Source organism: Eublepharis macularius, chromosome 8 (genome assembly GCF_028583425.1).
Source record: "Eublepharis macularius isolate TG4126 chromosome 8, MPM_Emac_v1.0, whole genome shotgun sequence".
Lineage (NCBI taxonomy): Eukaryota > Metazoa > Chordata > Lepidosauria > Squamata > Eublepharidae > Eublepharis > Eublepharis macularius.
This window is the reverse complement of record NC_072797.1, coordinates 25,924,826-25,947,500: the sequence shown is the minus strand read 5'-3', so window position 1 is coordinate 25,947,500 and position 22,675 is coordinate 25,924,826. Positions and strand designations below refer to the sequence as shown.

The window sequence follows — 22,675 nt, the reverse complement described above, 5'->3', positions numbered from 1 at the left end:
GTCTAAACTGCATTAACTCCACCCACACTCTCAGTCATCAACCAATCATATCACTCACTCTTCCCTCTCTCTCTCTCTCTCACCTCTACTCTTCACCTAGCTCAAACCAAGCATTTAAAGACACATGCACCCATTTACTTGAAATCATTACAGCTCCCCTGAAGAGGTCTTTGCCAGACAAACAGCAGTGGAGTCATAGAAGTCTGGAGTAACAGGGAGACGGAATTAATCTTACCGTTTCCACCCCCAGTGCCCTACAGCAAATCAAGACAGAACCCTGCCTACACATGTTGCTGCCATTTACCAAAAAAGGAGAAGATATTTTAGAGCTATTGTGTCTCTTCCAAATTGTCAGGGTGTCTGATGAATATTTATTTATCTATTTATTTTATTTTTACACTGCTTTTCTTTGTATAAAAACTCAAAGCGGTTCACATCAATTTCAGCAGTTAAAATCAGCAAAACGTAATAAAAATCCAGTAAAATCCAAACAAATCATAACGCAAAATACATAAACCCACACCAATCCCAGCCCTACACTATAAACCATACAGATAAACCTCAGTGTTTATAGCCAAAGATAGGCTGTATGTTAGAAAGATTTGCGTACGCTCAGTAACTATTGGTCATCTTCCTTTGATTGCTGCTGTTTAGTAACTGTTGGTTTAAATCCACAGTGAATACTAATTACTCACAGTGTAGGAAGTGGAGTAATTAGTCTGGGTGCACTGAACTTCAGTTCAAGTCCCTGTTGCTCCAAGGAGTTAGGCTAATTTGCACTTTATGTAGTCATGTGCTTATATGTACTAGTGTTGGCTGTGGTGATCACCTCAAAAAGTGATGTGTTTGAAAACATCCAGGGTTCTGTACCAAAGAGTCCTGGCTGTGGTTCCGTGGTGCATTTGTGTTGACTAGCACTTTCGTGCTTCTCATTTGATAGGTTTACTGCTGAAAATGCTGTATGCAGGTTTAAAATACGAACGTGCAGGGCTTTTTTTCAGCAGGAACGTGGTGTAACGGAGTTCTGGCACCTCTTGAAAATGGTCACATGGCCGGTGGCCCCGCCCCCTGATCTCCAGACAGAGGACAGTTTAGATTGCCCTCCGCGCCAGTGGTGCGGAGGGCAATCTAGACTCCCCTCTGTCTGGAGATCAGGGGCGAGGCCACCAGCCATATGACCATTTTCGCCGAGGGTAATTTAAACTTTAAAAAACTCCCCCCTTGTTCCAGCTGACCCAAAGTGACGTCATTATGCGGTTCTGAGTTCCACCACCTCTTTTCCCAGAAAAAAAGCCCTGTGAACTTGCATTTATTAAAATGAGATAGAGTTAATAACATAACACAAATAATAAAGAGGAGATGTTCCCATGCTATCCTGCCTTTGAAGCCAGGCTTTTTCAGGTGGACAGACCCCAGAAGTTCACATCGTCACTTGGTCATCATGCCGCATGATGCCATGTTGCTGTTCTAAGCAGTGGCCATGAGAATCTTATCTTTGTACTGTTTCAGAGCACTAGTTTCCTATTCTTCTCAAAATGTAAGGATCCTTATGGACGAGGGGAATTACGGTTTCTAGAGAAGGGAAATGTAGAATAGAAACATCTTGACTGATTTATTTCATTTTTTCAGTGCTTTGGGCTGTTTTCCTTCTGCCATTCTGCAAACTTGAGACAATTTGACAGGAGGCTTGGCATTTTGCATCTGTCAGATTGGAAATGGGAGGATTCTTGTTGTAGCCGTGCTTCTTAAAACCATTTTGAGTTTCCCCGTGGGGAAACGGGTGTATTTCAACTATTATTTGGAAATGTGCATCTTGAGCCACAGAGGGCTCTGGCAATTCTGATTTTTAAGTTTTTCTTATAAAGTTATGTGGACAGCCACTTGTTTAAAGATGTGTTTTGTCAGGCTTTGTATAATGGCTAGATGGTGGGTGTTCTGCACTTTGTCTAGAATAGAAATACTGCAACAAGCTATCTTCTCTACCCTGCGTGAATGTTTATGTGCTTCACTTTGTAAAGTTTACTTTGCTTCCAGGAAGGAAAGTTCGAGGTAGATATTGGGAACAAAAGAAGGGACTGCCCCACATAGATATATGAATTGTTGGAAAAGCGTAATGTATTTCCAGTTCATACATTCTCCTCTTAGAGGGGGGAAATCTCTTAGTGGTTGTAGTGATTGCTGGTCCTGAGAGCACCTTGAGATTCCCCTTTCAGCCTGTTGCTTTGTGTAATGAAAAACCTGTGACACTACACACCACTTTTTTTTTTTTGCTTACTAGAACAAGGAGGTCAAGCCAGGACAAGAAGTTTCTTGTTCCTTTCTAAAAATGATGAGGCAGTGCATGAAGTACAAGCTAAGGACATGATTGGAAGGCAGAGTACGAGTTCAAATGGCTACCTGAGGTTGCTTTGAGAACCAGCAGCCACTACTGGCGGTCTGAGCCTTCTTTCCTTGTCCTGATAAGAAGCAAATTATGAACTGATATATAGAATTGTAGCAGCCACGAGTGAGTGGGCTTTGAAGGTTTTCTCCCAGGTTGCTGGAAGACTTTTATGCCGTCTTTTGATTTCTGAGAGCCCCTTAGATGTTCCATTGGTGTGCATCTAAAAGCAGTATCCAACGTTCTGCATAGGAATAGTTATGTATGGTTGGATTTTATTTTTGTTCTCCTTTTTCGCTGATGTGTAAATATATGTAAGTTGTCCTGGGCCCCCTTTTATGGAGAGACGAAAGATGGTGGAGAGAGGGAAAGGTTTAAATAAACAAGTACCTGTTTTCATCCCTGTTTAGCTGGGGCATGCTCTCATTAAAAGCAAGCAGATAAATAATCCTGAAGGTATCTAGTCATGAATATGTATAGCTTACATTACCTCCTGGCATCATCCAGAGTCATGTCCTTGTACAGTTCCAGGCTGCCCAGGTCCCCTACTTTGTTGGGGGGGGGCTGTCCTCAGCTGCTGCCCCCCCACTGCTTACCTTTCTGGCAAGGGGGAAGTTGTGGGAAGCAGGCTGTAGGCATGCAGGTGGAATGGGTGCACAAGCCCCTGTGTCACTGGCCAATCACGTCATTTCCTGGTGATATGGGGGTGCCTGGAGGCTTTGTGCACGTGCTCAGGTAAGGGACCTGGCCACCCTCGTTCCTGTTTATTTTGGAGGGTTTATCCATGAGAGCTTCCTGGTGGATTTGGCTCTCAGATAGGATTGAAACAGAATGAATGAAAAGCTCCTGAATTGTTGTGTTTTGTGCTTGTAACATCTTTCATCCCTCAAGCTATCTTTGTACTTTCTCGGATGATCTGAATTGATTCACAGCAGTAAGAAAAAACATAACTCTAATAAAACCAGCATTTTATAACTGTGTCTACAACACAATCCTAAGCAGAATTACTCCAATGTAGGCCTATTGATTTCAATATAAAAATCAGTATAAAAATTTATATCCACCTTTTGTGTTGTATATACTTAACGACTGATTCTTGAATTGTGTGTATGTGTATGTGTATACACAGATTCAGAGGAGTTAGCCATGTTAGACTGTAGTTGCAAAATAGTAAACAGTAGTACCTTAAGACTAACCAATTTAATTGTAGCGTAAGCTTTCGAGAACCACAGCTTTCTTTGTCAGATGCATCTGGTTAGTCTTTAAGGCTATTGTGTATATATAGAGAAAGAGAGAGAATCATGTTGGCGCTCACTACGCTGTTAGGTTCTCGGACATAAATAAGCTTTGGGATTTACTATAGTGTTTGTCCTCTGAGTTCTTGTAGAACACTGTACTTTGAATGGACAGTATTTTATTCCTGCCCAGTTCTCTCTTGCTTTTGATCGGGTGTAGCTGACTCCACTGCTCTTTGAATGAGTGAACCTCAAAACACACACACACCCTCACTAAACATCAGAAAATAATGGACTTCCTTGTAGGAGGCAAACAAACCGCATAGGTTAGGATGAAAAATTTTCATGTCAGCTATGGAGTATGAAAAGGTCAAAGGAAAGAAAGATTGGGTTTTATTTGCTTTCATGTAAGGTTATATCATTCTGATGCTTTATATTTTTGTAAATTACTTTGAATTTGCAGTCTTGTGGAGAAAGACAGTCTAAAAGCCTCTTAATATAAAAAACAGTCAGGAATTTTGTGCAGTCAGTTTTAAGAGCAGTTAAAATATTTTCAGCTGTTAATTTGAAAAATGAGTTTAGAAGGCTGTTCGCATTTTGCAGTTGAAATATGTGGCTGATTTTCCCACCAGTATACTATGTCACAGAAGGAGGAACTGTTTAAAATTGTTTCCTAATCTTTGTGGAGAAATTCAAGAAGTTATCTGAAATAACTAGGAAACAATGAGTGCTATTATTTCAAGATGATCTTATATCAAAGTAGTAAATGTTTCTCAAAACCACAGAATTAATATTTAAACGTGTTCTGAACAGTGTTGCTTTTGATCTCTTTCTGATACTTGGAGATTAGGTGGTAGGTTTTCCTCTGGAATTTTGAATAATATGATGTTGTATAACTCGAGGCTTTAAAAATCTGCTTCATTATCCTACAGCCAGTGACTTTCTCAATCAAGTGAATTTATTGGTTATAGCTGGTCTTGAGTATGAAAATTGTTGTAGATAGGCAATACCTTAAAATTGTCTGCTTCTATTGCGTCTGGAGTAAAAGTCATCAGGGGATTGATAGGGCAAATTTCCATAACTCAGCGAAGGAAAAAGATGCTACATGTATTATAGAATTTTTTTTTTAATAAATCAAGTCCTCTAACACAGGGGAGCAAATGCTGCAGGCCAGAGGTCCCCAACCTTTTTGTGTGTGTGGACCATTGGCCAGTTAGAAGCCCTTCAGGGCAAAAACCTTCTGGCCCCCACCCCTTTCTGAAAACACTCTACTGGTACCAGGAAAGGTGTCAGGAGGTGCCATGGCACCACAGGCACCACGTTGGGGATCCTTGCTGCAGGCCACTTAAGATTAGCCTCAGAGCGGGACCACAAGTGACGCCTGACACATGTTGGACACTAGTCAGCTTCCCTCAAGTTTTGATGGGAAATGTAGGCATCCTGGTCTTGCAGCTTGACTCTCTGACTGCTGTCCACTGGACTTTTCAACTGTCACTTGTCTAACATTCCGCCAAGCTGCCTACATTTCCCATCAAAACTTGAGGGAAGCTGGCAAGTGTCCAACCTGTGTCAGGCGTCACTTGTGGTCCCGCTCTCATTTAGCAAAGTTTGGATTTATCCTGTAGTGTAAGAGCCACTTAAGCTGGAGGAAGACTCCTTAGGTTGGTGGAACTTTCTCCAGCCTAAAACAGAATCCACGCCAGGAGCTTGGTCTCACTTACAGCTTTGGAATGCTGAGGCACAGCTACAGTTGAGTAGCCTAACAGCAGTGTATCCATGGCCCAGAATCCAGGCCAAACTATGCCTTCTGTCATGGGCTGGGCCAGCCCAAGCAGGGTGGTTCAAGTCCAGACTAGGCCATGACACCTTCTTTCATAGAATCATAAAGTTGAAGGGGCCGTACAGACCATCTAGTCTAACCCCCTGCCCAGTGCAGGATCAGCCTAAAGCATCTCTGACAAATATTCATCCAGCCTCCTCTTGAAAACTGCCAGTGAAGGGGAGCTCACCACCTCCCTAGGCAGCTGATTCCACTTTTGAACTACTCTGACCGTGAAAAAGTTTTTCCTAATATCCAGCCGGTACCTTTGTGCATGTAATTTAAGCCCATTGCTTCAGGTCCTACCCTCTGGTGCCAACTGGAACAGCTCCTTGCCCTCCTCCAAATGACAGCCTTTCAAATATTTAAAGAGAGCAATCAGGTCCCCCCTCAACCTCCTCTTCTCCAAACTAAGCATTCCCAAGGCCCTCAGCCTTTCCTCATAGGGCTCAGTCTCCAGGCCCCTGATCATCCTCATCGCTCTCCTCTGCACCCTCTCGATTTTGTCCACATCCTTTTTGAAGTGAGGCCTCCAGAACTGCACACAATACTCCAGGTGTGGCCTGACCAAGGCAGTATAGAGAGGGGCTATGACCTCCTGCGATTTCGATGCTATGGCCCCTTTGATACAACCCAAGATTGAATTAGCCTTTTTTGCCACCGCATCACACTGACTGCTCATATTCAGTTTACAGTCCACTCTTACCCCTAGATCCCTTTCACATATACTACTGCCCAGAAGTGTATCCCCCATCCAGTATTTGTGCTTCCCATTTTTGTGGCCCAGATGTAATACTGTGCACTTGTCTTTGTTGAATAGCATCCTATTCACAGCTGCCCACTTTTCCAGAATATTCAGGTCTTGTTGAATTTTAATTCTATCTACTTGGGTGTTTGCTACTCCTCCCAATTTGGTATCATTTACATCTGGTTCACAATTTGATGCCCTATTTGCATTCAGCGTATCTAGTCATGCTGATTTTATGCCACTGTGACCTCAAGGCTAGATTACTGCAGTGGCCTATATGTTGGGCTGCCCTTGAAGACAACCCAGAAACTATAGAAAGTGCAGAATGCCGTGTCCTGTTTTCTGATTAAGCTATGGCACTGGCAGCATATTACACTGGTCTGGGATTATGTTGCAGTGGTTCCATTTGTTTTAAGGATCAATTTAAGGTGCTGATTTTAACCTTTAAAGCCTTAATGGCCTGGGAACTACATTCCTAAAGGATTGCCCTCCCTGTGCAAGCCCATGTGCCAACTCCTCCTTAGCATTTCTTTATCCAAAAAAGCGAGGATCATGTTTTTTCCAGTATTGGCTCTAGAGCTCTGGAACAGGCTTCTTCTGAAGGATTGAAAAGCACTCACTATCTTTTGCAGGTTGTGTAAAATTTATTTAAATAACTGTGGGCTCTCACATTTCATTTATGAAAATAGCGACACACTTGTGCATGAGTGTATAGAACTAAAGACAGAATGAAGTAGCCATTTACATACTATTTACCTGAATTACCAGTTGGCTGCCTGTTTATAGCAGGTTTAGATGGCTGACTTTTATAGTGCGCTATGTTGTGATTTGTTGTTTTTTAGCTGCAGTTTTGTAAAGTGCTTTGCTTGTCTGTGTGCCCCCCCCGCCCCCCCCCCGGCAACTCTTGAACTGGCCCTCCTACTCTAAATGAATAAATTGCATAGTGACAGCTTTTCCATGTTAATGCAGGTTTAGGAATATTTTGTGAGATTGCTTTTCGGAGTTTTTTCAGAATGTAAGTTTTGACATTTTGGCCATCTTGTGACTCTGATGGTACAGTGTCCCTATACATTTTCAGTGTTATGCACCAAATTGCTGCATCATAATCCAGCTTCCAGAATTTGAAAATGGGGAGTGGGGCAGTGTATGACATACCAGCATTGCTGCCTGCCAGTATTTAGAATGAAATATTTTTCGAACATTTTTAATAATAAACAACCCTCCTTACAATTCTGTGCTTTTGTTTCAGCTCTTTAGTTGAGACCAGTGAGTCCATTTTGGTTCCAATAAAGATAATTGTTTACAAATGTGCCTGTGGGTTGTAGAATATTGGGATTGTACCTGGAATCTCCCTGATATACATATGGTGGATGTTCCTTTAACACATGTGTGCACATAGATCTGTGTGTTTTTGTGTGAATAGTCCCAATCTCTGCTGCTTTGCTCCTCAAACCCAAAAGGGAATGGAATAGAGATTGTGTTGTTGGGTCTAAATGAATTGGGCTCTACTCAAACAAGACATCTGGTGATTGGGGGCAGGGGGGGGGGCACAGCTGAAACCACATCTTCATGGAGCTGTCAGATCTTTAGTAGAAACATTACCTGCCTCTTTGTCTGCCTGGAAGCTTATGTTTGTTCATGGTAAGTTAAGAAAGCAGATGCTGTTGATCCTGGATGCTGAAAGTAAAACGTTACTGTGCAACCTTGTTTTTGTACTTTGATGTGATCGGCTCTGAGCCTGTTCTGAAGGGAGAGCGGAATATAAGTGCAATATTTTTTTTTTTTAAATCCTGCTATTATCTGAATGAGGCGAGGGAAATTCAGAGGCAACAGTAAAAGTGACAGACGGTAATGAAAAAAAAATAGTATCAAAAGAAGAGAAGGTTGTGTGTGTGTGTGTGTGTGTGTGTGTGTGTGTGTGTGTGTGTGTGTGTGTGTAAAAAAAACAAGACTTATCAGGTGCATTAAATTTATTATTATACCAAACTTGCTGATGTCAAAATTGCTCCTTATGAAAATCTTTAAAAACAAAATAATAAAAACTCTGGCTTAGCAGACAGCAGTACTATAGGGCTAGAGAAAGTTTGACGAAATTGCATCAATTTTAACTACAATTTGGAAGCATCAGTTACTAGTAAGCCATATAAGTTGGTTTGTATAGGATTTACTGCTGAAGGAGGTTATTGCCTGGACTGGTCTTACCCTAGGAATAGAGGGTAAGTGGTGGGTAAGGTTGGCCTTAGATATAGCTTGGGGTTAAAGTAGTTTGCCAATCCACAGTAGGATTATTTACTCACTTCCTCAAAGGCAGCCAAAGGAGCTGGTGCATTGCAGTCTTCTAATCTTGTATAACTCAAAGAGAGAACACACACTGATTTTGTCTCCCCTCCTTTACCAGGTGGAAGAAATGGTTGATATAGGATCATTCGCCGCAGAAGATATTCATGTCCCCAAGATCTACGTTCATCGCCTCATTAAAGGGGAAAAATATGAAAAAAGAATTGAGGTAGGGTTCAACATTTCGGTAAAGTGCCAGCCTACCAAGTTTCAGAATTATCCAGCCATCTTCCACAATGTCAAAAATGAACACTCAAGTGAGAATTGGCTGCCCTCTCAACCCTGGACTTCAGTAGGCTGAGAGATGGAGATTGGCCCAGGTTATCCAGGAGATTCAGAGCAGCGTGGGTAGCCTTGAATCCTAGTCAAGTACTCTGTCACACTAGACTAGCTATCTTCTCAGTAGACAGGTGTGAGCTAAGTTGTGACCTCTCCTTCTTTCCCAAAGGGCCCCCTCTTGGCCACATCAGAGGCCTTAGTTCTTCTTCTCATCCTATGCCCTGACCCCTTTACAAGAAACCTTCTCGTTTTGCCATCATTCCCGTTTCCTAGGCCACCTTGTTTAAGAGTGATTAAAAGAGTTCTGAAGAAAGCTTATTCAAAAAAGGTCTTTGTTATAAGTGGGCAAATGTTTTCTGAACTGTAATACTTACTTTTATTCCACTTAGGAATTTCTGACCATTTACATACCCTGACCTCTTTCAAATTATATGTGTATGCAGTGCTAGTTTTCCCACCTTCCTCTTTGAACTGGCAAACCCATTTGAGTCCCAAAAGAACCACACAAAGGAATAGAATCATAGAGTTGGAAGGGACTTCCAGGGTCATCTAGTCCAACCCCCTGTACAATGCAGGAAATTCACAACTACTTCCCCCCACACCCCCAGTGATCGCTGCTCAATGTCCAAAAGAGGGCAAAACAACTCGAAGATCTCTAGCCGAACTGGCTTGGGGAAAATTGCTTCCTGACCCCAAAGAGGCGATCAGCATTACCCTGGGCGTGTAAGAAGGGGCCACGAGAACTAGGCCCTGATGTAACCCTTCCTGCCCCACTGAGTCCGGGTGTTGCAGGCAGGGAAGAAGGAAGGGATTGAATTGCTCCTGTGATTTCTGCAAGTGCAGGCACACTAATGAAAGAGAGAAGAGAGGACAATTTCACTCCTCACTGCATGACTGTTTCTCTGCATGGGTCCTACAGCCCCAGGGATGAGTTTTCTGGAGGTCAGAGGTGACTGTTGGAATGAAGCATTGCTCAGGAGAACTTGGTGCACTTTCCATGTGCACTTTTCCATGTGCACATACCAGCCCTGAACATATAAACAGAAACTTGGAATTTGTGAGAGGGCTATAGAAGCTTTTGTTGGATATGAGGAAATCCATGATTATCCCATTCATCCCTTTGAAGCCTCATCTGGAGATATGGCAGCCACACCTGATGAAGGAATCTAGCTGTCAGGAAAGTACTAGTTGTATTCCAGAGCACACTTTGAGCTTGGGAGGTGGTAGGGGGAAGACCTTGCTAGAGAGCCAGTTTGGTGTAGTGGTTAAGAGCACAGGACTCTAATCTGGAGATCCGGGTTTGATTCCCCACTCCTCTGCTTGAAGCCAGCTGGATGACCTTGAGTCAGTCACGGCTCTCTGGAGCTCTCTCAGCCCCACCCACCTCACAAGGTGTTTTGTTGTGGGGATAATAACATACTTTGTAAACTGCTCTGAGTGGGCATTAAGTTGTCCTGAAGGGCGGAATATAAATCGAATGTTGTTGTTGTTGTTGTTGTCATCATCTTGCATCAGCTGAGTATGTCCCCTAAAACATGCCCCAGAATTCTCTGCAGAGTACAGAGTTCCGTGGCAGGCAGAGGTTCTACAGCTGTCATGCTTATAGGGAAAAGTGTTCCCTGATAGTCGAAAGGTCTTCAAGCTTGAAGACCACAGCCTATGATAACTCAGCTTAAGGAGTTTTAGCCAGTGGGTACTTCTTTGGTATGTTTGGTAATTCTATTGCCTTTTCAAGTCTGCTAAAATAATTTACTATTCTTATTTACTGTTAGTATTCAAGTATTGCCATTACTTCTGATCAGGATGGGTTGATCTAAGTCCTCAGGAACTCATCTTCATTATGCAGCCATGTTCTCCATTCTCTTATTCTTCCGGCCCTGCTTCTGTGTACGTGTTTTGCAGTCTCATTCCCCACCCCACCCCCACCCCCAAGGGTTTTATGTAGTCTAGACCAAAGATACAGCAGGGATTAATCTGGTCTGCTGAGTTTTGTAATCCTGCCAGGGATCAGCCTGTCAGATAGTGAACAGCAAGGGAAAACTGCAAGCCTCTCTATTTAGTGTCATGGAGAGAGCTTATAAATGCAGCCTCTGCCTTGGGAGAAGCTGCATTTTCAAGCGTAAATTGTATGGGATATAATGCAGTTTCCATTAGAGTGATGGGCAAGGATTGCAGTATAAAGTCAATTTAGGGAGTGCTTGGGAAAAATAAGGTAGATTGCTCTTACTCTATTAGAGGAGTCACAGTTACAGTCCTGCACATGGCTTGGGGGAAAGGGAGTAGACAGACTGAAGAGAAAGCTAAATTCTGTCTGATTTCTGAAGTTACTTAATAAAAATTAAGTAAGGCAAGAGGAACAGGAGCTCAGATCTAGCTGCAAGTCACAGCCTCCTCCATGGACATTAATGGATTCTAATAAGCTGATAGGAGTGCTTTTGGCTTCTGCGTTCAGCATTGTTGTATGACTGGAGTGGGATGGGAAGAAGCTTAATTTTCCTCTCCAAACTCTGTTGGAAATCCGTCGAGCTAAATAAAAGCCACAGATCTTGGATTCAAATACAGCATTGTAATATTCAACCGATATGGGGAAAATATCCTGATGGAGTTTTAAAAGTGCGCGAGCTCTGTGCAGTGTCAACTGAAACCCAGCGTTTCTGTATTGGCTGTAATCAAAACGATTTGTGTTGCTGATCGGATCAATTTGCAACTTCCATTACTTTCCCAAACCAAGTCCTTGAGAGCTGCAGCACATTGGCAGCTTGCATCGTTCTTCCTGCAGGTCCATACTGGTGTGTTCTTGCTGAGGAACTGTCTATTGGAAGAGCAAATTTGGCCGTGGTACTGATGCTTTTTTTAAAGTGTCTGTTCTGAATAGGATTAGTTCCACCCCCCCCCCCCTCTGTTCACTGTAACCATGAACCTTTAAGAGCACTTACCTTTCTGGTGCTATTACCATCCATTGTTTCACTTCCAGCGTTGAATTCAGGAAGGTTTCCTGGGCAACTGCTTGGCAGACAATGAGGTACGGGTTTCTGGTTCAGAAGCTGCGCAAAGCCATACCGGCAGATGGCAATCTGGAGCAACACTTGGTTGCTTCTCATCCACGGTCTTGGTGGTTGTGCAGCTTCTCAAGAATACCCTGATAGGGCAATCGAAAATTCCGTCAGAACATCATTAAAAACCCCTTGACCGTTCCTGATGCTGCCTCTTAGCACTGGTGCTCAAAGTTTTACTGCCCCTGAATATGGAAGTTCTTTTTAGTCACTGTGGTTTGTAGCCATTGATGAACCTTGAATCTGTCTAATGCCCTTTAAAACTCATCTGGTGTAGTTTTGGCTCTTTAATTATAAAATGTTGCTAACTCTTGCACTAAACGATCTTAGGCAAACCGCTGTTCTCTCTGCTTGAGTTCTCCAGCTACAGTATGGGGAGGAGAACGGCCTACCTTACAAGGTGTTTTTTTAAAGAATTGCAAGGCGTGTATATGAAGTATGTGGAATGCTCACGTGCTGTTATAAATAGTTTAACCATTTATTGTTGTTGTTAAAACATTCCTTTAAAATACCTGAGGATCCTGCCTTGTCTGTAATAGCAGCTCATGTAAGTGGTATGAAAGATACCTGTCATTAAAACCTCCACTTTGGCTCTGTTTACTCGCTAGCGACTGTCACTTCGAAAAACCGATGACTCCCAAAGCAAACAAAAGAAACCGGGAGACAGTGTCAGAGAGAGGATCATCAGGCGAGCAGCTCTGGAATTTGAGGATGGCATGTACGGTATCCTTTCTCCGTGGTTGAATGTTTGAGCTGTTTTTGGAAGACATAAATGAGAAGAGTCGGGGGATCCTTCTTCGAGTTGGACCTTGACTAATTTGTTTCAGCTAACCTGGGCATTGGCATCCCACTGCTTGCTAGCAACTTCATCAGTCCGGACATAACGGTTCATCTGCAGAGTGAAAATGGAGTACTTGGTTTGGTAAGCGCAAAACCTGGAAGTGGTGACGGAACCCATGAAAAAAAAGAGGGGAAGATGGAGCATTTGTGAGAGCTGCCCTAAAAATATTTGATTGGAAAGTAGTTATAAGAACATGTATGTTTTGTTTTTGTTTTAAAACTAGGGGCCTTATCCGCTTCAAGATGAAGTTGATCCTGATCTTATCAATGCAGGTACACCTCTATCAGTACCATTTATATTCTGTCCTATTTCCATAAAACTTATAACGCTCTACGTACTTTTCCATTTTTCCCTCGTAATACTCTGTGAGGTAAGTTAGACTGAGAGGATTTTGTCCAAGGACTTCCAATGAACTTTATTTATTTATTTGCTTCAGTTATGCCCTTCCTTTCTCCCCAGGGGGGACTCCAAAGTGATTTATATCGTTCTCTCCACTATTTTATCCTCACAATCACCCTGTGAGGTAGGTTAGGTTGAGAGTGTATGACTGGCCCAAGGTCACCCAGCAAGCTTCCATGGCAGAGTGGGGATTTGAACCTGGGTCTCCCAGATCCTAGTCTGACAGTCTAACCACTACACCACACTGGCTCTCGTGTCTAAGCACAGACTTGTATTCTGACCTCTGTAGCTGAAGTCCAATATGCTGTCCATTACAAACTACTGGCTGTTACAAAAACGTTATTTCTATGCTGCACTTTAAAAATCTGCAGCTGAAGGCATGCTATCTGTCATTTTTCTCTGAGGGTGCATTCAGACATTCCTCTCAGTTGTCTTAAGCTGAGATGTACACAAGTCTAGCTTTTTACTGAGTTCATGCACATGTCTCCCTTCTTCCTCTGTTGGTTAGTACGAATTCTGGTTACTCATGATGTATGAATGCAGCAGCGTGGGTTAGCCAGAGTTCAGCTGCATCCATACATCATTGGTGATGTTGCACTTTTGTTGTATTATGTCAGTCATTATTTGTCTACATGGGAAAATCCACTTGTGAGTGATTGCTATACCATATCCATAGTATGTAAATGCAACCTTCATTTTTCCTCCATAAATCCTGGTTTGTTTGCTTGTTTTGCAAGGTTGGGGGCACCCTAACTGCATTTATTTGTCATGAGAAAGGAAGGAGGGGGGGATGCATGTGAACCTGGCAGTGAGTTTCATGCGCATCCTAGCTTCATGTCTATTGAAGTGACATCTGAATGCAGCCTGAGTTACTATCAAGGGGAGAGTCCCTTATCTCTTTTCTCTGGTATAGTTCCCTTAAAAGTTGGTGGGACAGTATTTGCAAGAGAAATGTTTGTATATTAGCATTGTCTCTTCCTTCTGAATAAAGGATGGAGTTCTACAAAGCTTTTCAGTTGATTCAATAGACAAAGGGGTTTCCCCACTTGGCCATAATAAATGTAGCATTCTCTTTCTTTTACAGGAAAAGAGACAGTCACTGTTCTTCCAGGAGCTTCCTACTTTTCTAGTGATGAATCTTTTGCTATGATTAGAGGGTGCGTAACAAGTGTTTTAATTTTGCCCGATGTTAAGAGCCAGAAGTCTGCTCTCAAATGTCAGCTCACTGGATCTAACAATTGTCACTGTTTTCTGTAATCCCTGGCTTTATATGAACAATTTAGGCTATTAAGGGACAAACTTTATTACATGGGACATCTCCCAACAGTTTTGTTCCAAAACACTTTCTTTGAGGCAGGTATGGGAGGAGGAAGAGCTGAATTGGATTCCTTCCACTGAATTCCTCTCCCTGCCCCTGCGATCCCAAGCTGATTTGGGAGTGGCCCAGGCTCAGCAGTAGAGCTTTTGCGTATGGAAGGTCCCAGGTTTGAACCCCGTCACTTCCAGTTAAACGAGACAGGTTCCTACCTCCTGGAGATGTGAAAGACCTGAAATCCTGGAAAGCTGTTGTCAGTCTGAGTAGACAGTACTGACCTTGATGGTCCAATGGTCTGATTCTGTATAAGGCAGCTTCATGAGTATTCATTAGCTTTGTAGGGAGGGAAGAGGTTAGGGTAATATGCCCCTCCCCCACTACAATTGGGAAAATGCCATGGGGAAAAGGAAGCTCTGGGTCCAATAGCACCTTAAAGAACAACTAAATTTCCAAGCTATCTATTAGGAATCTTGCTTAATAAATTACCAACAGTCTTGGAAGAGATATTTGAATATATGGTGACAGTGGCTAGAATTATTTATGCAGCAAAAGGGGAATCAGATATTTGTCCCAGCTTAGAAGAATGGGAAAATAAACTTTCTGAATATGCAGTAATGGCACGATTGTACCCCCATACTATCACTTTGTGTTTTTTTTAAAAATAAAAAATATTAAAAGATAAATTTCCAAGATAGGAGCTTTTAAGAATGAAAGCTTTGACTCATGAAAGCTCATACCTTGGAAATCGAGTTGGCCTAGATTGGACCTGAATCTTGCTCTTCAACTGCCGACCAACCTGACTACCCACCTGAAGCTATCTGTGGAAAAAAGGTTAATGTTAACCTCTAATGTCATACCCTCACATTGAGCAATGAGTTACTCATTGCAGGAAGTACATTAACCATATGAAATCTGCCCCACCCCATCCCCCAGCTGCAGAAATCTTTTTTGATCTGATTTTCAAAATTAGTTTTGCAAACACTTAACATCCTCCACCACTTGGGGAGTGTCAAGGGCAGCTTCGCGTGTATTTGTGTGGTATGTCTGACCTGATGTGTATCAGGAAGCCCTGATTGGGCTGGAGCTCCAGATTACATTGGAGCCCCGTGCAGCTTTGCATCAGGTCGTCACACTGCAGGAGGGGAACAGCAGAAAGATAAACTCACGAGTAAGCAACACGTCTGAATGCTGCTGGGTTTAATCTTATAAATACAACGGAGGTTAAGCTAATGCTTGTAAAATGCAGACACCTTCTGAGAATAAAACGGGATCAAACTAATAATAATAACAATAACAACAATAACAACAGCAACATTCAATTTATATACTGCTCTTAGGGCAACTTAACACCAACTCAGAGTGGTTTACAAAGTATGTTATAATCCCCACAGTAATCACCCTGTGAGGTGGGTGGGGCTGAGAGAGCTCCGAGAAGCTGTGATTGAGCCAAGGTCACCCAGCTTCAAGTGGAGGAATGGAGAATCCAACCTGGTTCTCCAGATTAGAGTCCTGCCAGCTGTGACATTACAAGTCACAGAGATGCTGCTGGTCTGTGTTGTCTTTGCGCTTTCTCATTTTTAACATGCGGTCCTTGCATTGCCCTACCTCCGGTTAGTGGCTGACAGGGGAGATGCATAGCAGATACTGGTGAGCATTGAGCATTTCAAGGAAGAGTAAAGAGATGCAGAACGGCCCAGAGCTTCGTGTCTCTTAGAATGTCTGATTTGATCCTCAGATAACCAAGCCAAGCCACTGAATTGAAAGGAACCTATTGGAAGCACGTGTGCATTAGCACAAACCGAAGCATGTGTCTTTGGAAGTTAGACCCATTTTTCTCCATGGGACTTACTTCCTAATAAATGTTCTTAGTGATGTAGCTTTGCAGTGCCATCTTAAGCAGAGTCACACCCTTCTAAGCCTGTTGACATCAATGAACTTTGAAGGTATAACTCTCCATAGGACCGGCACCGGAGGTCACCTGTATATCCTGCTAGATTTGAAAATAATGTTCTTTGCTATTTAGAGAGCCTGTAGATATAAATAATTAAAAGCATGCCAGAATTCCTGATGCCGATCACAAATGTCTGCTAATTTCCTTGTTTTTTTGATTCACAGAGGACATGTCAATATGACTATGCTTGGAGCAATGCAGGTGTCCAAATACGGTGATCTAGCTAACTGGATGATTCCTGTAAGTAGATTGAGAGGGCCGAATGTGTTTCTCTTTTTATCATAACATTTAATTTAGCAAAGTATAAAATATATTTGCAAAATGCACTTTACTAAAATATTTGCTGCCACCAATACATTTGAGAAGAGCTTCGTAACTGTGAGCAGCCAAATGACCTTTCTGGGTTTTTAAAAAACAAATATTCCGCCAAATTCTTGTTGAAGAAAACAACTTGAATACTTAAAGCTACAGAAGTGGCTTGTTGACTTTGGTAGGTCTATGCAAGAGTATATTGTGGGAGGAAGAAATTATGCTCTTTTCAGGAGAAATGATATGGTTATGGAAGACTTGCTGAATTTTAACAGAGAATAGAGCCCAGTAGCCTGGATTGTAGGAAACTTGACAGAAGCTGATCTTAGGGAGAAGGCAAGAAATAGAGCAGAGGGGGCTGCCCTGAAAGCATCCTCATAGCATTAAGTACTTGCAAAATATATTGGTGATTGTTTAACCATCCCATGGTGTTATCCTACACTTCACAGCCATGCTACAATAAAATAAAATTGGTTAGTCTTAAAGGTGCTACTGGACTCTTTTTGATTTTGCTACTACAGACTAACACAGCTAACTCCTCTGGATCTATGTACTTCTAGAAATCCCTCCTTTTTCAAAGGTAACAATTAGCAGATAAATGCATGCATTATAAATGGGAAACAGCTCGCCTGAAACATGGTGGAAAGGAAACTTGTATCAGATCCAGCATTCGATCAGTTAGTATACATGTCTGCTTCTTCCTGGAGTCACAATACAGATGACAAAGGCCGTTTCCACATGCTGTTAAAGAGACAGCGTGTGGAACTCTGATGGTTTTTTTGCACTCACTCCTTACGTCTCCAATTTTAAAACGGAAGCAGGCAGTTTGACTTTTGGTTTTTTCGGCATCTTTTAGCTGGCACAGGAAAGAGTGTATAATCCCGTTCTCAGAAAAGTCGCTGAACAAACGGAAGCCAAACTGCCTGCTTCCGCTTTGAAACTGGAGACGTATGGAGTGAGTGAAAGAAAACCGCCAGAGTTCTGTGAGTGGGCCGTCTCTTTAACAGCGTGTGGAAACGGCCAAAGTTTGAGTAAGGAACATGCTCCAAGTGCTCTTCTACTATGTCTCTATTCCCCCTTAGTCTTTTTACAAAACTATTCAGCAAATTCAAGTCCTAGAATACCAAGGGAAGGAATGTAGAACTTGGACTAAGAACTCATGGAGAACAGCTTGAAGCCAGGAATCGAGGATTGGAAACAAGGAAGTAAATGTGAGGGAGGTGAGGGAGGAAGGAGAGTGTTGCATTTCCTGCTGACTTTCTCAGATGTTTCTGAGAAGCTGCAAGGCAGGGGATCCAAAGTAGTCCAAACAGTGTCTGCATTCCAAGGTGCAATTAAAGGTAGGGGTTAGGAAGGTGAGTTTATTGTGCCTGGTAATTATCTGTGAAAAGCTCCACTTCAGTCATTGAACTGGGTGGAATCTGGAAAGATGACATCCCAGTAATTGTCCTGTGATTTTCAGCTGGAGCCTTTTGTTGCTGATCTTATTTGTGACCTTTCTATATTTGATAATTCTTCAAGCGTGGCATGGATAAGGCTGCTGGTATGAACTTCCTTGTATCCTCTCCTGTGCCCATGTAACACTGTGGGAGCTAGAAGCAGAGACTGTAGACTGGATTCTGAGCGACTCAACCAGTCAGTCATTTTATCCTCTTTCCCCCTCAGGCTTTTGTAATTTTCTTTTCTTTTACATATTTATAACGCAATTTGCTCATGGGCTTGAGGTAGCTAAGTGAAAGTAAAATACAAAAAGTACCCTAATAATGTAAACCAAGTAATTGCAGTAATAAAACAATCCAGAGAAACAAACATGTTTAACAAAATGTGCAGCCAGTATCAGCTTTCCTAAAACATCTTTAACAGGAGTTGTACCTTCACAGCCCATTTAATAGCATACCGGAAGGTTTCAGCCTGTCCTTTTATGCAAGTTGGGTGGAATTTCAGAGCCGTGGGGGGTCACTGCAGTGCAAACACTGTTAGCTGCCGTAGTCATACTGATGGAGCTTATGGATATTTATTCAGAAATAAGTCTCTCTGAGTCAAATGGTTTCAGTCCTAGTTGTCTCAAAGTGTTCTCTGAGGTGCAGGCTCATTGTTGGCCCTCCTTGATACTCTGATAGAATATGTGCTTTGCATGCAGAAGTTCCCTGCATATCCCTCCAAGGATATTGGGTAGCAGCTCTTAGGAAAAACCCTTCCTCTGCTTGAGGCTTCAGAAAACCACTGCAATCTTCATACAGGCTTTCAATATGGCTCCTTTGGTATGCACAAATATTTCATTGACACGGGCCAGTTGCATACTATACCCCAAGATTATTTCAGTTTTGTTTATTTGTATTGTAATTGATATTTTAAAAAATAAAAATAAAAAATTCAGCTTCAATTTATGCCATCTCATCTGAGCAAAATGGGGTGCTGTTAACCCACACCAACAAATATTCTCACCAAGTAATCGCAGTTGCCGTTGTGAAAGCCATGCCACAGATACACAATGGAACATAGAATTGATTCCATAATTCTAGCTGTCCCAAACCCGGAATGAAAGTTATTGCTGTACTTCTGTTGGTTATTTTATAGCTGGTAACTTTTGGCATGCTTGAAGCATTTTTTTCCTTCCTGTCCCCCAGATTTTGGAGAGTTTTCTCTAGTACAAAGTTTCTACCCACTTTCTCATTTTTGGTACAGAAATCTCTTGCTAGAAGTCAAAGCTTTCTTTGTTTCGTATTTGCGTTGTTTCTTGGCAGTTGAGTTTTCAATGAGAAATCCTGCTGTTCGTAGCCAAATTGGTTAAATCCTAAAATATAAGAGATAGAAGGAATTTAATAAACTTCCTAAGGTAAACTCATTTGTAATAACAAGAGTTTCAAAGCCCACCTGGCAGTTTTCCTTTTTGCAAGTATTTTCATTTTATTGTTGTGTGCCTCTGGAGTTCAGAGTCGATTCATTTCCCGCTGTGAGCCTGCAACTTGTGATGATTCCATGCCAGCAGTTCACACATCTTCTCACCTGACACCAGTTTAGGATTCCTTGAAAATAATCTGTCTCATTTTCAAGACTTATCAAAGGAAAGATGGAGATACCTAATATTTAGGCGCCTTTTGCTTTTCTTGTGAGATTAGATTCTTTGAGCAAACTTGAATGTGCTCAACGGAGCATGTTTTTCATTCTGCTTAAGATAACAATCTGCTTGTGAAGTAAAAAAGAGGATAAATTATGACTACAGGGGAGAATCTGTGCGTGGTTTTAGTGAAACAAGTAATTCTCTCCCAAGCTGATACCAACACAGGATTGCTTCTTTGTGTTTTTTAACTTGGATCTACGTCTTGGAAGATAGATGCGGACATTTTTCCTTCCAGGTGCGTGCTTGGACTCAACAAGAAGCACAGTTTTATTTATGTTGTGTATTATTGCTCCAATCCAACCAGAGTTAACTGTGCCTGAATCCCATTGAAATTGATGGAAAAAATATTCTCAACTGAAGTGCTGTGCCAGAATTCACCTTGGATTCTGTTAGTCAATACATGGATGTGTTTCAGTTGACTTCTCCTGAGGTTGCTAGCAAGGGATTGGATGCACTACGTGCCCTCTTGATCTCTCCCCTTTTTGATTGGTTATATAGCCATTTACATGTAGTGTAGTGGTTAGAGTGTTGGACTAGGATCTGGGGGACCCAGGTTCGAATGTCCATGTTGCTGTGGAAACTTGCCGGGTGATCTTGAGACAGTCACCCACTCAAGATAAAATGGAGGAGAATGTTGTAAGCCACTTTGGGTCCCCATTGGGAAGAAAAATAGGGTATTAATAAAGCTAAGTAAATGAGAACAGTCCTATAGTGTGATGCATACTATTCGTAAATGGTTTCCCTGATTTACTTACAATGTTTTGTGTCAGTTTGGTAGGTACTAGTAAAATGTATTTATACAGCTTTTGTTACTGTTTTTGCATTTTGCATGGACCAGTATGGCTGTCTACAATTTAGTGCAATTTATTCTGATGCATCCCTTTTCTTTTTCTTTTTTTAATTTTTTAAATAATTTTAATAACATTAACAGCTATCATCAAACTAAACAACAATATACTCAAATTAAAACCAAAGATGGATACAAGTTTGTCAGTATCAATACAAGAAACCATTAATACTTATTTTAAGTATGTAACAAACAGAACAATCTTAACGCATCCCTTTTCAAAAGCTGACATTGACTGGCTATATGTACAGAATGGTATTTGAGACGCTAGTTAGTGTGGTTATACCTTGTTTTTTGGCTGGAGATTGTGAGACACATTGTTTTTAGGAAAAGCAGTACCGCAAGTCTTTTGTGAATGGTATTTGAGACTCTAATTAGTGTGGATACCTTGTTTTTTGACTGGAGATTGTGAGACACATTGTTTTTAGGAAAAGCAGTACCACAATTCTTTTGTGATGGGATTTCTTTGTCTAAAATCAGAGCATCATAAAGTATGTTTTTCAACAAATTTTGTTGCATTTTGTCAAAAAGCTTGGGGAGGGGGAGAGCAGGAGGGAGTCTGTATTATGCATTAATGTATTATGCATGAATGTAGTCTCTTTGACTAATGGTGCTTTTTATATTGGTAAAATAGCTTTGAGCTGTTGAATATCACACTTTAAGAATGGAGGATTAGGAGAGAGGAGGACTGACTAAAAGTGATGGATGAAGGCTCCTGTGTATTTATGAATATTAGTACCATAAATACTGGTCTTGCTAATACAGTGGAAGATCAAACAAACCATTGAGCCGGTGACAGAGATACCCTGGGGATAACAGTGGATGAATCCCAGAGAATAAATTTGGGGGAAACTTCTGCAGTTAGCATATGAACTTACTGCTAACTTTTGCCCCCCTTCAGAAACGACTTTTGTTAGATGTTTGAGTCTGGTAGCTATTTATCTGGAAAGAAATTCATTTTTACTTTTTATAATGCTTTTCAAAGCTCCCTCATAATTTGTCTGATTAATTTGACTTTTGTTTTTTTCTTTTCTTTCTTTTTTTTTTAAAACAAGCTTAACACACACCCATGTTGGGTCCTGGGATGATTGACTTCCATTGCTGCCTTTAAGGGTGCTTGATTGCTGGCTGGTTTTCTTGTGGAAATCATTATTCCTTGTGTTAGAAGCTGCCTTGTGAGTCTTCATGCTAAAATATTTTTCAGCTCTTTAAAATTACAGGAGCGCTTATTGATATCTTTAACATGTAGCACACGGCTTGCCAAAGTACCTTCAAGAGAAACTAAAAACGCCTACATTTGGCTGCTTGTGGTTTGCTTTTTAGTTGGTCTTTATGGTGCTGCTGGACCCGAATCTTGCTTTTCTACTACAGACCAACTTGGCTGCCCACCTGAAACTTGCTTTTTGGTTATGTCAGCTGATCTTCATTGAAGCCACAAGAAAAGAAAAGTCAGATATAATAATGCTTCGGTTTGTTTTCTGTCTGTAGAGGTCACTGTCAGCCAAGACATTAAGACCGTAACACTGTGAATGAAGCGTTAATTAATTTGCAACTTGGGGCTCTGGGGGCACAGTTAGCATTAGAGAGGCATGGTTGTGAACAAATGAGTCTTTTAAGGTTCTTATAGTAATTTTCTTTTGGTCACAAAGAACTACCCATACAGTTTTCCTGGACTGGAGCCTCTGGCCACAGGCTGAACACATACACGTATTATCTGTCAATGATTTCTTCATCTTGCCCTTTCTCTAAGGTGCTTAAAGGAGTGTATATGAGCATGAATTCTAATCTCCTTTTCTGCTCATTATATGCCCTTCTACAAGGAAGAGAGGGAGTATGAATTTCACCTTCCTCCCCTCACACTGCCGACTTCCACTTCAATCCCTACAAGTATTCCTGGGGGTCCAGTGCCCCCAAGGGGGAAAAATTCAGGGAATATAGTAGACTACAGAGTGGTGGGAAAGTTGTGATTAGAGATGGGCACGAACCGGGGAAAAAACGAACCGTGCAGTTTGTGGTTCATCGCGTTTCATGAACCACTAAC

At 41.7% G+C, this 22,675-nt stretch overlaps 1 protein-coding gene across 1 annotated transcript in view; it reads left to right on the top strand.

Annotated features, from left to right (window-relative positions):
• The window catches only part of OXCT1 (3-oxoacid CoA-transferase 1), an 81,267-nt gene that overhangs the window by 40,950 nt on the left and 17,642 nt on the right, over positions 1-22,675 (top strand). Inside the window, exons 8-13 of the mRNA XM_054986664.1 lie at positions 8,581-8,688; positions 12,460-12,574; positions 12,679-12,773; positions 12,916-12,964; positions 14,176-14,248; positions 16,522-16,597. Of these exons, the coding sequence (XP_054842639.1) occupies positions 8,581-8,688; positions 12,460-12,574; positions 12,679-12,773; positions 12,916-12,964; positions 14,176-14,248; positions 16,522-16,597 (516 nt within the window). The remainder of the gene's footprint in view (positions 1-8,580; positions 8,689-12,459; positions 12,575-12,678; positions 12,774-12,915; positions 12,965-14,175; positions 14,249-16,521; positions 16,598-22,675) is intronic.